The 14,971-nt window shown below is 42.1% G+C and overlaps 1 protein-coding gene across 2 annotated transcripts in view; it reads right to left on the reverse strand.

Moving 5' to 3' along the window:
* Positions 1-3,762: 3,762 nt before the first annotated feature.
* The window catches only part of LOC149450484 (T-lymphocyte activation antigen CD86-like), an 83,880-nt gene continuing 72,671 nt past the window's right edge, over positions 3,763-14,971 (reverse strand). For both annotated transcript variants that reach the window (XM_089691929.1, XM_089691930.1), the window contains exons 6-7: positions 8,007-8,067; positions 3,763-4,437 (exon numbers count right to left, since the gene is read on the reverse strand). In XM_089691929.1, coding sequence (XP_089548055.1) covers positions 4,389-4,437; positions 8,007-8,067 — 110 coding nt within the window. In that variant the 3' untranslated portion in view covers positions 3,763-4,388. The remainder of the gene's footprint in view (positions 4,438-8,006; positions 8,068-14,971) is intronic.

Raw genomic sequence — 14,971 nt, forward strand, 5'->3', positions numbered from 1 at the left:
CATCTACCTGTATGCATTTGAAAACACAGTTTTTGTTTTTTTTTCAAAGCATGTAAATGCATAGACTGCTCACTAACATTACTTGGATTGTTTTATTTGCATTTTATACATAAAAACTGTAAATGTTTAATATAGGAGGCATTGAAATATAGTTGTTAGCTTTTATATTTTAGCTTTACATATTATAATGATGCTTTGCAACAGTGAAATGTATATGCATTGAAATTTGGACTATATATATATATATATATATATATATATATATATATATATATATATATATATAAATATAAATAAAATTTAATATATAAAGCAGTGAATGTGACATTCATCAATACCTCACTCCAGGTGTGTCTTTGTTGTGCTTGTGTTTTATTTATAGTGATTGTATGGTGAATGCCACATTTGTCGCTTTATAAGTAATTCTCAAAGTGTGACACTATTTTACAACTCTTAAAAACAATCTACAATAAAAAAAATATATATTATGGATAGGAAATGGCAAGAAGCCAGCTGAGGTGTAAAACTTCAGTATATCGTTAAACAATAAACAATTTATATACTATAATAAACATTTTGGTCAATCACATTCCCTTTATCCCACCACCACCACCTTCTGCAGTCTATCTCAGTATTGCACATGAACCTTTCTTTGCTTTAAACCTATTTTTACCACCACCTCTTGATAGTAATTAGGAATGAGGGGAGTGATTTTAAAGAAATATATTTTGCAGCCAAATTATTGATTTTGTTGTCTGAAAATTTTTCCAGAAAACAGAAACAGTCAATTTTATGGATAATTTTCAATTTTATTTTATTATTTCCCACAGTCTGTTTTTTTTCTTTCCATGAAGGAAAAGTAAAAATAATGAGGGGCTGCTCTTTGGCACAAAAACAGATAAAAGACATTTTTTATTTGATTTTATGATCCTGGGATATGCCTAAAAGTTGATGCACGGATAAAGTGCTGTTAAAGAAGTATGTGAAGCAGATTAATTCCAGATTAATTATAAAATATTGCTAGATGATGAAAAACACATGGCTCAAATAGTTACTATAGAATGGAAAGGTAATACATGAAATTAAAAATGTGGGCAAAAATTGCCTGTGACCCCAATTGGGAAGAATTTCTCTCAATTCATGTCCCTGTGACACCTTTACAAGAAATCAGGAATCATTTGTGATCATAACAGAAAGCCATAGAAAGAAAAAAAATGCAAGTGTGCTAATCCTTCCTCAATGTTTTTATTTTTGTCAGTGTCCATTCTGGCAAGATTTCCTGATAGGAAGTGAAGGGTATTCTCCCCAATAAGGACATACAGTAGATTGCAATACATTAATGGCAATGACTCTTCCCCGCTGCATCTAAAACAAAAAGTTTAAGGAAGGAAGAGAGAGAACAGGTGCAAAAGTAAGAAAGCAAAAGGAAAAAGTAGGCTATTTAAAGGTATTTTTTAAAACTGAGGCAAGTGCCCCAAAGACACTTCTATTACTAGTTCCCAACTCCTTTCACCATTAATTGATTAGAGAAATCCACCTGCTAAATCTTGTAAAGGCAACATTTCCTGTTGAGAAGACCTGTCAACTAAACCGGCTAGCTGTGCATTGGATGACCGGTCTTCTCAAAGGCATCAACCGGCCTCCTGAACATCTAACTCCAGCTCTACTAGAGTTGGAAGATCTTCGAGCCAGATGAAGCCAAGGGATGACGTAACTAGACTAGGAAGAAGATTTTCCAGCTTCACAGGCAAGTTAGGTACAGGAACAATAACGGGGATTTCTCTACAGAGAAGAGGGGAGTGTTGGCCTGGGGGGTGAAACAACTTCCCAGAGTTGGACTTTAATACTAGGCTGTTTGATTGAGTATAGTATTTTCCTTTTTCAACACATATACTAATGGTTACAAATTTGTTCAGTAGGTGAGTGATATTTGACCAATTGCTAATTGTAATGTCACAGATAATTGCAACATTCAGGCAAGAGAACATTACCCAGAATACTGTCAGAAAGAAAGAAAGACACAAGGGAAAGCTTTGGTAATAAAAAAAATAGCTTACATATCTTTATATAGATAAAATACAGTTAATATTTTGAAAAGACATAAGTTAAAGAGTTCACCAAAAACTGGAGATGCTAACGGTTTCTTGCTTGGGAAAACAGTGGCAAGTTCTGCTTAATTCCAGGTTCTTTTCACCTCCTTTGGTTGCCTGAGCACCTTAATTAAGTTACAAATATGAAGAACGTAAAAGGAGAAATGGAGAGACCCAAAACCCCAAGGTGGGAGTGAAGAGAACGTGGAAGGGGAGCAGGAATAGTCCTTGCTACTGGAGTCTCCAATACATATAAGCAGTCACTGGGTGTATCAGACCCAGGGGCGGACTGACCATTCGGGTGTTCGGGCACTGCTCGAGGGCCCAGGGTCAGTACGGGGCCCCATAAGATGCCCCTGGTAACTTTCATAGGCTTTTTTGGGTGTGGTTTGAGTGTCGGCAAGGACACAGGAGCCCCATCATCCCCTATTGCCCGGGGGCCCCATGTGTTGTCAGTCCACCCTTGATCAGACCACTAGATTTCATAATCAAAATTTATATTTTATATGGCTGATCATTAAAAATACAATCATTATGACCATCTATATATGTCAGGAAATGGGTGATGCTTATAGTGACACCCTAGTTAAAATGGAACCTGCATCAACAGACAACTGTCAAAGTTTCTAACTCCTAGTGAAAGATCTTAAGCTGGAGGTCAGAGAGACTTTGTTATGTTGATTCATAAAATCACCCAACACCAAAAATAAAGTATTTAAAAGTGCAAAAATATAATAAAAAAGCAAACATAAGAGCAATAATATAACTGAAAAATAGCAGCTAATACAAGATAGCAGAATATAGCTATACAATGAATTGAACTTTGCCTATTATAAAGGGGCAAAAAAGGTGAGAAGGTGAGTGGGGTTGTATTGGATCACCCACTGTGCCAAAGGCACACACTGAAACTTACCCTGATTTCAGGGGTTAATAACTTTCAGAAGCTTGAAAATGTATTGTAAAAGACATTCAAGCTCACCCTTTCCATAGGAAAGGTTACATTTTATTTGGGTTAGCAGTGCTATCAGGTACACTTATCCATACAAGGGCTGCTCGAGTACTTTTTTGACCTGTTGGCTAGGAAGTAATTTTATTGGGGGTCAATATTTTAGAATGAAATTTTAACTCAAAGGTGCTCAGAGACACAGCAATTGCCTTCCAGGGTCTAATGTACTGAATGTTGGTTCAACTCACAAAATTCCTACCATGAGGTTGTCACTGGGTGCGGTAAATAGTGCTATTCCAGAACTGGAAAGGCTCATGTCAAATTTAAAGCAAATCCCTTTATCCAAATAACCCAAAGTATCCAGTTTTTTTGCTGCATGCCCATTCCCTTTTCTTGGTTCACATTATAAGTACAAGAGACCTAAACAAAAATCCCTTGGGAAATGATCAAAGTGCAGTATACAACACCTAGAACTCTTCTTTTATCTTGGCACATGATGATGATGTTGAGTCTTGGTTCCTCCTTCCACAACACCTCCATGCAAGTCTAAATCCATGAAGATGAACAAAGAAACACTCCAGAAAAATAAGATACTTCTTTGCAAATCCAGCTTATTAATGTTAACAGAACATCTCTAAGGTGCTGCTTTGTTTTTTCACAAAATTTAAAAATTTCCGGACGTCAGTCTCTTTACACACGTGGACATCCCCTGGATACGAACCAAAGAAGCTGCTTTAATAAGCAATAAATAGCCTTCAACATTACTGAACAAGTCTAGTGGAATGGGAAGAACGAATACTAGCTTCTCCTCTAGAAATGGTTCCTTTGAACTGAGAAATGTGTGCAAATTGGTGTCCCTTGACTTGTAGAGGGTCTTTGCTCAAAAATGCTTAAATATGGAATTAGAAAGTCATATGTTGTTTTGAGGATCATTTTTGTTAAGTTTCCAGATTGTCTTGCTTTCCCAATGACCCTGCAATTCCCTTTTGATAACTATGGAATATTAAAACAGAAGAATACAGCATAAAGGTTTGAGAATATTCCACAGTAAACTGCAGTTTCTATTCACTTCCAGTCTCGGAGTTTCCAGGCAGAATGGCTTTCATGAACATGTTATTTTATTTTTTTATGGAATGGTCCATAATTTGTGTGGCTCATATGTCTGCAGTGATTCCTGGAATCTCTATGAATTTGTAAAATTAATTATTGACTCCAAAGATGACGTCACAGTTCAACTTTTAGAATATTAACTGATGTTTTCCAAGACATTCCTGAAATGTAAACATACTGAGAACTAGGAAAACAAAACAAAATTGTCCTAATATGTCTTGATTATTTGTATTCATTGTTCATTAGCCAGTCGTTGCCCCGTGTTCAGTAGGCACCAGTGTGTAAATCTCCCTGAAAGAACAAAAAGGGGTTTGTAATTAATGGAAGCTTGTCATGTAGACTGCCATTGTCAAGGTCTCTTTCCAAAAATTTCTAGCACCTATTCTGACCCTCTTGAATCAATACAATTAATTGGGGGATTCATTTATATGTGCTGGTGTAGGGTGTTGAGCTACAGTTTTTCTGTCGACCTGAAGGTGATACTGTCAGGAAACTGTTGGGGACTAGTTGGGGTGTCCATTCAGCCATCTTGAGGAAGCTGGCATCTCCAATTAGATGCCAAAACCCCATGAGATTTGGGCTGCCATCTTGACACGGAAGAGCTTAAGTAGCAGTTTCTGTGTCATTCAGCTCATCTGCAACGTGGGAGTAGTTCAGGGCCCTGCTTGTTAGGGAGAGTTTATGGGCAGTGATAGGGAGCAGCACCTGAAGAGGAGGGGAAGAGAAGGTTTCCCCTTACGGGGTGTATCTTATTCTAACTTCTTGGAACAATTTCCCACCATTAGTAAAATAATCTGCAAGGACTCTGTGGATCTCATGATGACCCAATAATCTGGATAGCTCCTCCAAGGATGTGCTCCTCAGGCATTCTGTGGTCTGTAAGCTCATTTTATATTGCTGTGGAAAGGGTCCCTTGTCGATGGACAGTACATTTCTGCTTGAACAAGTGTGTAATGTGGTGCCATTTCTGTAAATTTATTTTTGTGACCATTCAATCTCTACAATGTAAAGTGATGTTTAAGATAGAACCAAAGGCAATTTTTTTTTCAAAGAAGAAAGGGAAAGTTATAAACCTCTGGGTTTTTTATTGTTTTAATTTATTTTTTTTGGGGGGGGGGTCTCATAACCAAAACAAGAAGTAAGAGGAAACTCCTGCGAAGTGAGGGAATCCCTGCTTGTCACCAGACCTGGTGTCCCCATTGGAAGATATCCTTTCAATTACTGTTCTGGGAACCACCCAAAATTTGGGATTTTCTCTCATTTTGACTAATGTGGGGTGGGGGTGGATCTCCCTAACCGGGGCACAGACAGGAGTAAAACGTGACAGGTGTTCTAATCCCTCTCCATTCTATCCAAAACTATGAAAAAAGTTTTGCCTTTAGTTATACTTTAAGCATCAACATGTATTGACTTCTTGGGTCCATTGGTTGAGCCCTGCCCACACTGGCAATTACATGCTGACAGGAGGAGGGAGTAGAATGAACAGAGGGGCAGCTCTTTCATGTTTAATCAGGCTAGGGGCGGGGAGGTGACCAATCTTTATTGTTTAACTGCAGCAGAGAAAAGGCAGGTCACCAACCAGGTCGTACAATTTGGCATGGCCAAATGGTAAAAATGGTAGAAATGGTAAATCTCAGGACTAGGTGGGTAGAATTACAAAAAAGTTGACCGATAAAACAGTTTCCCTATATGTATTACATCTGTGAATTAACCACTTCCTGCCCAACCCTTTCAATGGGCTCTTCAGCCTGGGGGGGCAGAAAGGTCTGCCTGATCACGTGACCACTGTGATGGGCAGCCACAGTGGTCATATGCAGGGGCGGACTGACCATTCGAACACTCGGGCACTGCCCGAGGGCCCGGAGTCAGTAGGGGGCCTAACATAAGGGTCATAATAGTTAATACAGCGCTACCTTACTATTATAGTAGGGGGCCCCATGAGATGCCCGTGATACCTTTCATTGGTTTTTTCATAGACTTTTTTGGGTGTTGGTGAGGACACAGGGGCCCCATAATCCCCTATTGCCCAGGGGGCCCCATGAGTTGTCAGTCCGCCCCTGGTCATATGATCAGGAACCAGCTCCAATGGATCTCGATCATTACTAGAGACCAGGAGCACGCTCCAAACATAGAAACCTCAGTTGCCCATAGACACATATGTGTGCTGTGAAAAAAAGAGAAAAAAGGAGAGAAGCGCCTCTAAGTGCAATAAGTCTTTTAATTCAAGTCTAAATGTAGAAACACTCACATGTGTGAAGTAATCATAAGCATAAAAACCGTGGTTAACAATAGTTAACGGTGGGGTGGTAACCCGGGTGAATAGCCGACATCTTACTGCGATGTGGGGAGGTCAGCTCTCGGCTGGAACAGCGTGGTGGCTAGAGGGGAACAGCGGTGAGGCCGGCCTGCATGCACGTCCTCCCTCAGAGCCGGATGGAACGCACGCTGGAACGTAGCGGCGGCGTGGCCGTGATGACGTCAGATCCCAGGGTGCACTGCAACGCGTTTCGGAGCATGCACTGGCCGTGGAAGGCGGAAGTGCACTCCTTTTTCACTGCTTGAAAAAGGAGTGCACTCCTTTGTATACAGTGTTTTATAGTTAACAGAAGTTAGCTGGAAGAACTGATTAAGACCAGGCCTTTTCTGACACTTTTTGTTTACATGTAATGATCTGTATTTTTTGCTTACTTAGAACCCCCAAACATTAGAAATTTATTTAAAGCAGCTGTCTTTAAGAATAAAATGGTGGGTGTTGCAATTTTTTATGTCACACAGTATTTGCGCAGTGGTTTTTCAAACGCAGTTTTTTTTTTAACAAATACACTTTTTTGATGCACAAAAACACAATATAATACCCATTTGTTTGGTAAAATCTAAATGATGTTAAACCGGGTAAATATATACCAAATATGTCACGCTTTAAAATTGCACCAGCAGATGCAAAAGCGACAATATACATACATTTTATGTATGAATATTTATCAAACACCAGCCAATCCCCGGGGAGGAGGTGCCCAGAAGGCAGGCTGGGGAAGCAATAAATATTTTGGAGGCGCAGAGTTTTCCTCTACCAAGAGGGTACCAGTTCTCCTGGGGCTGCTGCCCCTGGAGGCAGTTATACTGATTTAGTACCCCTCTAGTTAGCTAGAGGTTTTTAGTGAGAGTAGCAGACGGAGATAAGTCAGCCAGGTTAATTTAACGCAGGGCTGAGGGCTCTGAAGGTCAGTTCCCTGATACCTCCCCCTGCTCTAGAAGCTTGAGACGTTTCTAGAAGGCAGTGGGTGGGGGTTGGGGGCTTGGCATGGGGTCAGGGCAGCCCTTAAGAATGGAAGAGCCTGACCAGCTCTCTCTCCTTGTGCAGGGTTACTGGTCTTGTCTGCACCCCCTCCAGTAGCTTTCTACAGGCAACCTGTAATGGGTCCCTCCCACAGCTCTGCTCTGTGCACTGGCTATGTACAGCACAGAACTTATGTGACAGCTACTTTTACAAGGTTTGCAAAGGCATCTGGTACACAATAAGTGGATTTATATCACTTGTGGCTATATTTAAGTTTTTGAGCATGGAATTGAGCTTTAAACATTCATTTCAGTACACAGGAAGCAACAAGGATACAAGATTGCTATCAGGATCAACCAGTATTTTTCTGTACTTGCAGAAAGTGTGCCTAGCCTTAAAAAATAAAACTAATGCAGCTACCACCTCTATGGACTTGTAAACTGTAATATGTTACATTTGTATTCTTGGGTTTAGATATACTTTAAGATTATGAAGAGTAGCCCAAAAGGGGCTCAAAGCCCCTCCACTATAATAAAATGATCTTAGTAGAGTCTTCTTAATCTAGAATTTATGTCATACGTACGGAGGGCCTGCACTCCTGCTTTCAGCTCTTGTTTCTTGGCCTCTGCTGCGCCTAGTTAACCCTGTAAAGAAAGATATTATTAGTTGAAACAATGTACACATTATACAAGTCAGAAAACAAAAAAATACACTATAAAAATGTATTTATACAGTACGTAGGTTTCAGACTTAATGTCCTAATGAGGAAAAGGCAATCGACAAGAAAATATATTTAAATGACAGGCTTTATTCTCTGCTGTAAGTTGCAGAAATATTTTATTTTACCCAGAAAATAGGTTAAAAAGATAGGAATTAACAATTTCCCCTGCAATATATTTTCCTGCCACTAGATGTCCTCAGTTTAATGGCCAGCATCATTCAACCTTCTTCCTCTGAGCCCAGGTCAAAAAAGTTCTTAAAAGAAAAATGTACACTAACCTATCTTACGCTTTGTTCACACCTGCAGATGCAACTGAGTACTTGCTGTATGTTTCAGCGTATTTTCGCTCGTAGGGCAGTCTGTTCATTTCAATGGACTGCCCTATACAGTGGGGCAAAAAAGTATTTAGTCCCCACCAATTGTGCAAGTTCTCCCACTTAAAAAGATGAGAGAGGCCTGTAATTGGCATCATAGGTAGACCTCAACTATGAGAGACAAAATGAGAAAACAAATCCAGACAATCACATTGGCTGATTTGGAAAGAATTTATTTGCAAATTATGGTGGAAAATAAGTATTTGGTCACCTACAAACAAGCAAGATTTCTGGCTCTCACAGACCTGTACCTTATTCTTTAAGAGGCTCCTCTGTCCTGCACTCATTACCTGTATCAATGGCACCTGTTTGAACTTGTTATCAATATAAAAGACACCTGTCCACAACCTCAAACAGTCACACTCCAAACTCCACTATGGTGAAGACCAAAGAGCTGTTGAAGGACACCAGAAACAAAATTGTAGACCTGCACCAGGCTGGGAAGACTGAATCTGCAATAGGCAAGCAGCTTGGTGTGAACAAATCAATTGTAGGAGCAATAATTAGAAAGTGGAAGACATACAAGACCACTGATAATCTGCCTCGATCTGGGGCTCCACGCAAGATTTCACCCCATTTCAAGGTCCTGGAGTGGCCTAGCCAGTCTCCAGATCTCAGCCCCATAGAAAACCTTTGGAGGGAGTTGAAAGTCCGTGTTGCACAGCAACAGCCCCAAAACATCACTGCTCTAGAGGAGATCTGCATGGAGGAGGAGATCTGCATGGAGGAATGGGCCAACATACCAGCAACAGTGTGTGCCAACCTTGTGAAGACTTACAGGAAACGTTTGACCTCTGTCATTGCCAACAAAGGATATATAACAAAGTATTGAGATGAACTTTTCATATTCACCAAATACTTATTTTCCACCATAATTTGCAAATAAATTCTTTCCAAATCAGCCAATGTGATTGTCTGGATTTGTTTTCTCATTTTGTCTCTCATAGTTGAGGTCTACCTATGATGCCAATTACAGGCCTCTCTCATCTTTTTAAGTGGGAGAACTTGCACAATTGGTGGCTGACTAAATACTTGTTTGCCCCACTGTACATGAGAAATGTAGAAAAGAAGTCCCTGACTTTTTTCCAAAAGTATGCTGCGGCACTATGGGGTTTATCACATGCGGCAGGGCAGTGCGTTTCGTTGTGTGTGTTGTGAAAGTGTGCGAAGTTGTATGTGTTCTTGTCATGTACAGACGTACATCTTAGTGCTCATTCATACTAAGTGTATTGACTTGTGCTGATCAGCATTTATCAACGCAGGCTCAACACAAGGACACCAGGACAGGTAACCGTTACAAAAAAATGTAGATTTGCGTTTGTGTATCTTCTATCCCACAAGTGTAAGAAATGCGTTCCCCCTGACAGCTACAATCACTCCCATTTATCTAAAACTACACTGGAGGGGCTCCACAGAGCCAGGCCACTACTCTATTTTATGAAATCATCACTATCATCACATAAAATATAAGGTCTCCGCTCAAGCTCCCTTAAAGCAGAGCTCCACCCAAAAGGGGAAGTTCTGCTTTAAGGACTGCTCCCCCGCTCCCCATTAAGGATTGGCACTTTGGGGGGCCTAATTTGACAGGTACTCACTCCCATTTCTGATCGGAAGTGGAAGGTGTCCTCCCTCCCTGTAGTTTTTTGGGACACGTGACAGGTCCCAGAAGACTACAGGACCATTCATGAAGTGCAGCGCTACTCGCGCATGCGCAGTGGGTGCCCGGCTGTGAAACCGCAAGCTGTCACAGCCGGGTGCCCACACTGAAGATGCCGGCACCTGGAATACAGGACGGCTGGTGAAACGAGCTACGAGGGACACACCGCAGGACCGAGGGACAGGTGAGTGGCTGTTTTTTAAAAGTCAGCAGCTACCGTTTTTGTAGATGCTGACTTTTTTTTTTGACAGTGTGAGCGGAACTCCGCTTTAGGTTCATATGGTGATTCCTGCAATGGGTGCTGACTGGGCCAGAGTCCTCACATACTGTGGATATGCATAGAGAAAGATCCCAAACACCGTACCCCTAGCAAAGCCATTAGTAAACAGGTGAAAGCAACCCCAGCCAGTTACATCTAAAGACACTCTCCAACGAGTTTTACCCCACTCATGGGTCGGGCCGAGACAAGGGGTGGGCAGGAGGGGCGGCTGCCCTGGGCGCATCGGTTTACTGTAGGGATGCGGGCGCCATGTGGTGAGTTCATTTTAATACAAGGTTGACAGGAGTAGTGACAGTGGCACCACTACTCCTGTCAGCCCAGTGCTGGAAGCGGCCAGGAGAGAGCAGGGAGGAGGTGCGGGTTGTTTTCTCTCCCCTTTCCTGTCCCTGTATTAAGAAGCCAGCATCTGCGTATACGGGAATACAGGATCGTTGCTCTGGCAGGAAGAAGAAGGGAGAGAGGGAGCACAACCTGCACCTCTTCCCTGCTTTTTCCTGTCCACTTCCAGACTGATAGGGGTAGTCATGCTGCTATCACTAATAATGAAGGGGATGCAGTTTGGCATCTTTGCCCTGGGCACTGGATGACCTTGTCCCGACACTACCCACGGGGCTTAATAATGGAAGGACCACCATGATTAAGCCCTGTGGATGGGGTGAAACGCGTTGGAAGCATGGCTTTGCATGAAGCTGACTGAGGCTGCTTTCACCTGTTTACTAATGGCTTTGCTAGGGGTACGGTGTTTGGGACCTTTATATATTCATTTCATTATTGTCATGTTTCTTGACTCACCCCCATAATTTAGTGTGTTGTTTTCCTGAAAATTCACATCATTGAATTAATAGGCATGATTCAACTGATGGAATGACTTTCTTTATTTTTTAAATTCTGAAATTGAAATGGAATGCCTGGAATTCCCCGGACTTTCCCAACCTCATAAAAACAGACTGATTCTGAAGATCGTCCTTCCGTGATACTACATACCCTCTTCTACAAGAACATACAGGCTGTCAAACTTGTAAAGCAACATATATCATCAGCAGACCAATGATACTGACATTTCTCTGTGCTGCTTTGTACGTCATAGTTATACATGGTATATTGCATAGACAACTATCTGCAGATACTTCATGGGGGGTGATGAACAGCAGCACATTGTTGAAACGTATCAGCTGCAGAAACACTATTCTCTGTTTGCGGCCTCATTCACATAAATTCCATAGGGCTGCATGGATCTACAGAGATCAACAGACTCCACACCAGGGAACATGGAAAGCAATGGTTTTCTATGTGCCTTGTCTACACCAGGGGCGGACTGACCATTTGGAAACTCGGGCACTCCCCGAGGGTCCGAGGTCAGTAGGGGGCCCCATGAGATGCCCCTGGTACCTTTTTCATAGGTTTTTTTGAGTTTGGGCAAGGACACAGGGGCCCCATGATCCCCTATTGCCCGGGGGCCCCATGAGTTGTCAGTTCACCCCTGGTCTACATCATAATGTTGCATTGAGGTGTGCTGTGCTGCAGAAAAATGCATTTTTAAACAGCTCATTGCACATCACCACAGCGCTTCACAATGCCCTACGGCGCATAGACTTGAATGAAGTGTCATTATGTGACATGTCAGTAAAATTAAGAAAAGGTAAGCAAACAGCGCAATGTGTTATGACAAATCTTTGCACGGCCCCTCGTTCCTCCTACACATCGTAGAACAGCCAGCACACTTTAGCAGGTATGGATGAGCCCCAACTATTTTAAATTTTTGTGAAGCTGCTAGTAGATCCTTCATCTGATGGAAGATATGTGAGTGTATATAACCTTCAACCTTTAACCTTTTATTTAAAGCAGAAATCCCGGCAAAACATGTTTTGAACTATGCAGTGGAGCTGGGCCTGCACTGCATGGGCTAACTGCTCGTTTTTGTCCAGGGGTGACAACAGTGAAGATATACCTACTGAATCCAGAGTACAAGACTGGCCCCTGCTGCTTCTGTCCCCCTGCACACTAGCGGTCTTGTGAATGGACTGTTCTTGACCTCATCAAACCCATAGACCAGCTCCAGGCTTGGGGATGGCAGGAACAGTCCACTACTGGACGTGGGGGAGCGCGGTTTTCCGCAGCATCAGAGGACAGGGTAAGTATAGCTCTTGTATTCCATAGATGAACAAAACAGAACCAGCGCTCAAATCTTCATGCAAACCAAGGACATGTCAAAATGCCAACCGAAGAGGTGCTCCCCTTCTGAGATCAGGTAATCTGGCCACTAGTGGAAAAAAAAAACAAACAAGGGCGCACTCTCATCGTGCATTACCGTGGTAGTCCACGTATTTATTAATAAAAAAGGATTATATACTCACAAACCAACGTGATAAAAAGCAGTAGGTGGTCCACAAAAACAGTCACAATATGGCTGTGTCTAGTGATGCGGATAAGCTAACACGTTTCGGGAGCTGTACCCCCTTCCTCAGAGCTAGGGATGTGTCTGCTGGCCACAGGCCTATATACTAATGAAATGTCAGAATGAGGGTAAATGGAACCCTCCCACCACTATCCGCTGGCCAATGACAGAGTAGAGAAAAAAAAAAAAAGGGAGGGTTCCATTTACCCTCATTCTGACATTTCATTAGTATATAGGCCTGTGGCCAGCAGACACATCCCTAGCTCTGAGGAAGGGGGTACAGCTCCCGAAACGTGTTAGCTTATCCGCATCACTAGACACAGCCATATTGTGACTGTTTTTGTGGACCACCTACTGCTTTTTATCACGTTGGTTTGTGAGTATATAATCCTTTTTTATTAATAAATACGTGGACTACCACGGTAATGCACGATGAGAGTGCGCCCTTGTAAGTATAGCTCTTCCCTAAACCCCTGGACAAAACAAGCAGTTTGCCTATGCAGTGAGGGCACAGCCCCACTGCATGGGAAAATAAAAATAATTGCATGGGGTTCTGCTTTAACTTTTTATTTAATTGATTGATTGACTAATTTATTTATTTAATTTAGTTAATTTAATTATTTAAAAACAAAATTTTAAATAACTTATAACATTTATAGCATTTGATGTGTCACGTTTTGAATTCTTAGTAATATACAGAATAAAAACTTTGCCAGGGCTGGCTGTCCCCCATAGGACACTTTAGTCGGTGAACCTCAAGGAGAATGCTGGTTCTGGTTCTATGTTTACCTGGCTGCCAGGATGACAAGAGATCTTTTCAAAGGGGAATACTGTACATAGCTATGAATGTTTTCCTAAATATGGACAGACCCTTTGTTACTAGTAATTCTAAAACTGAAATGGACCATAATGGGGCAATCACTTGTCACCACCATTAGAGTGATTGTACAGTTTACAGTGACTGGCCTGGTCCCACCACTCTCCTCCTGGTATCTGTGCTCCCAACTTATGTGGCACATATGGACAACACAAGTCATTTTAGATTTGTCATTGATACTCCTGATGCTGTTCTCATGAAGCAGGTGTTTATCTATGAAACGTATAGAGAGAGATATCCTTGCATCACGGACCTATGTGCATTTACCAATAAGATATATGACTTATCTATATTAATGGCAAGTTAAGAGACATCCTTGCATCACTAATCTATCTGCATTTACCAATAAGACATATAAGATATATGACTTTTCTATATTAATGTACTGTCATGTTTCACATGACTGTCATATACCTTTAGGTGTTCTTTGTATTTTGTCTCTTTTCCTTCCTTTCCTTTGGTTTAGTTCATGCTGTATAGATAGCCCTCCCCAGGGGCGGACTGACAACTCATGGGGCCCTCGGGCAATAGGGGATCATGGGGCCTGTCAGGAATGGACTTGCCAATAACGGTGGGACTCACCTGCCTTGTGGGCTGCAGTACCAGGGCTGGCCAGCGGGTGCTCTCAGCAATCAGAGACTCACCCCTGCAGTCAGCCAAAACACCTGAAGCTAATTGCAGGGGTTGTATTTAAGGAATGGCCAGACTCACAGTCAGGGCCTTGGTGTGTGTTTTTCCATGGGCCCCTGTATCTTGTAACCTGCATTCCTGTTCCTGTTTCTGCCTGACTTGTTGCCAACCCTGCCTGATCCTGACCTCTGCTGACTTCTCCTGTTTGATCCCTGGCTTGTGACCCTGACCATTCTCTCCGCCTGCTCCTCCTGTACCTACCTGCCCGATAGTTATTGACCCGGCCTGCCTGACTACGTTGTGCTCTATATGTGTATGTACCTGTGTATCTATATCAGTTTAGGTTTGGGTTTGTTTCACCTTGTTGTATGTATTTGTGTTAGCTTGGGGTTTGGTGCACTGCGTTTATATTTGTATTGTTAGTCTCAATAAATTATATTATTTACTATATCTGAGCCTACGTTTCCCTGTGTCAGTCCACACACTTCTGGTCACACCCGCATCCCTGACAGGGCCCCTGTGCCCTTGCCCAAACTCAAAAAAGCCTATGAAAAAGGTACCAGGGGCATCTCATGGGGCCCCCTACTGACCCCGGGCCCTCGGGCAGTGCCCGA

This window comes from Staurois parvus, unplaced genomic scaffold (assembly GCF_062004578.1).
Source record: "Staurois parvus isolate SC_StPar_1 unplaced genomic scaffold, SC_StPar_1.0 ptg000574l, whole genome shotgun sequence".
Classification (NCBI taxonomy): Eukaryota; Metazoa; Chordata; class Amphibia; order Anura; family Ranidae; genus Staurois; species Staurois parvus.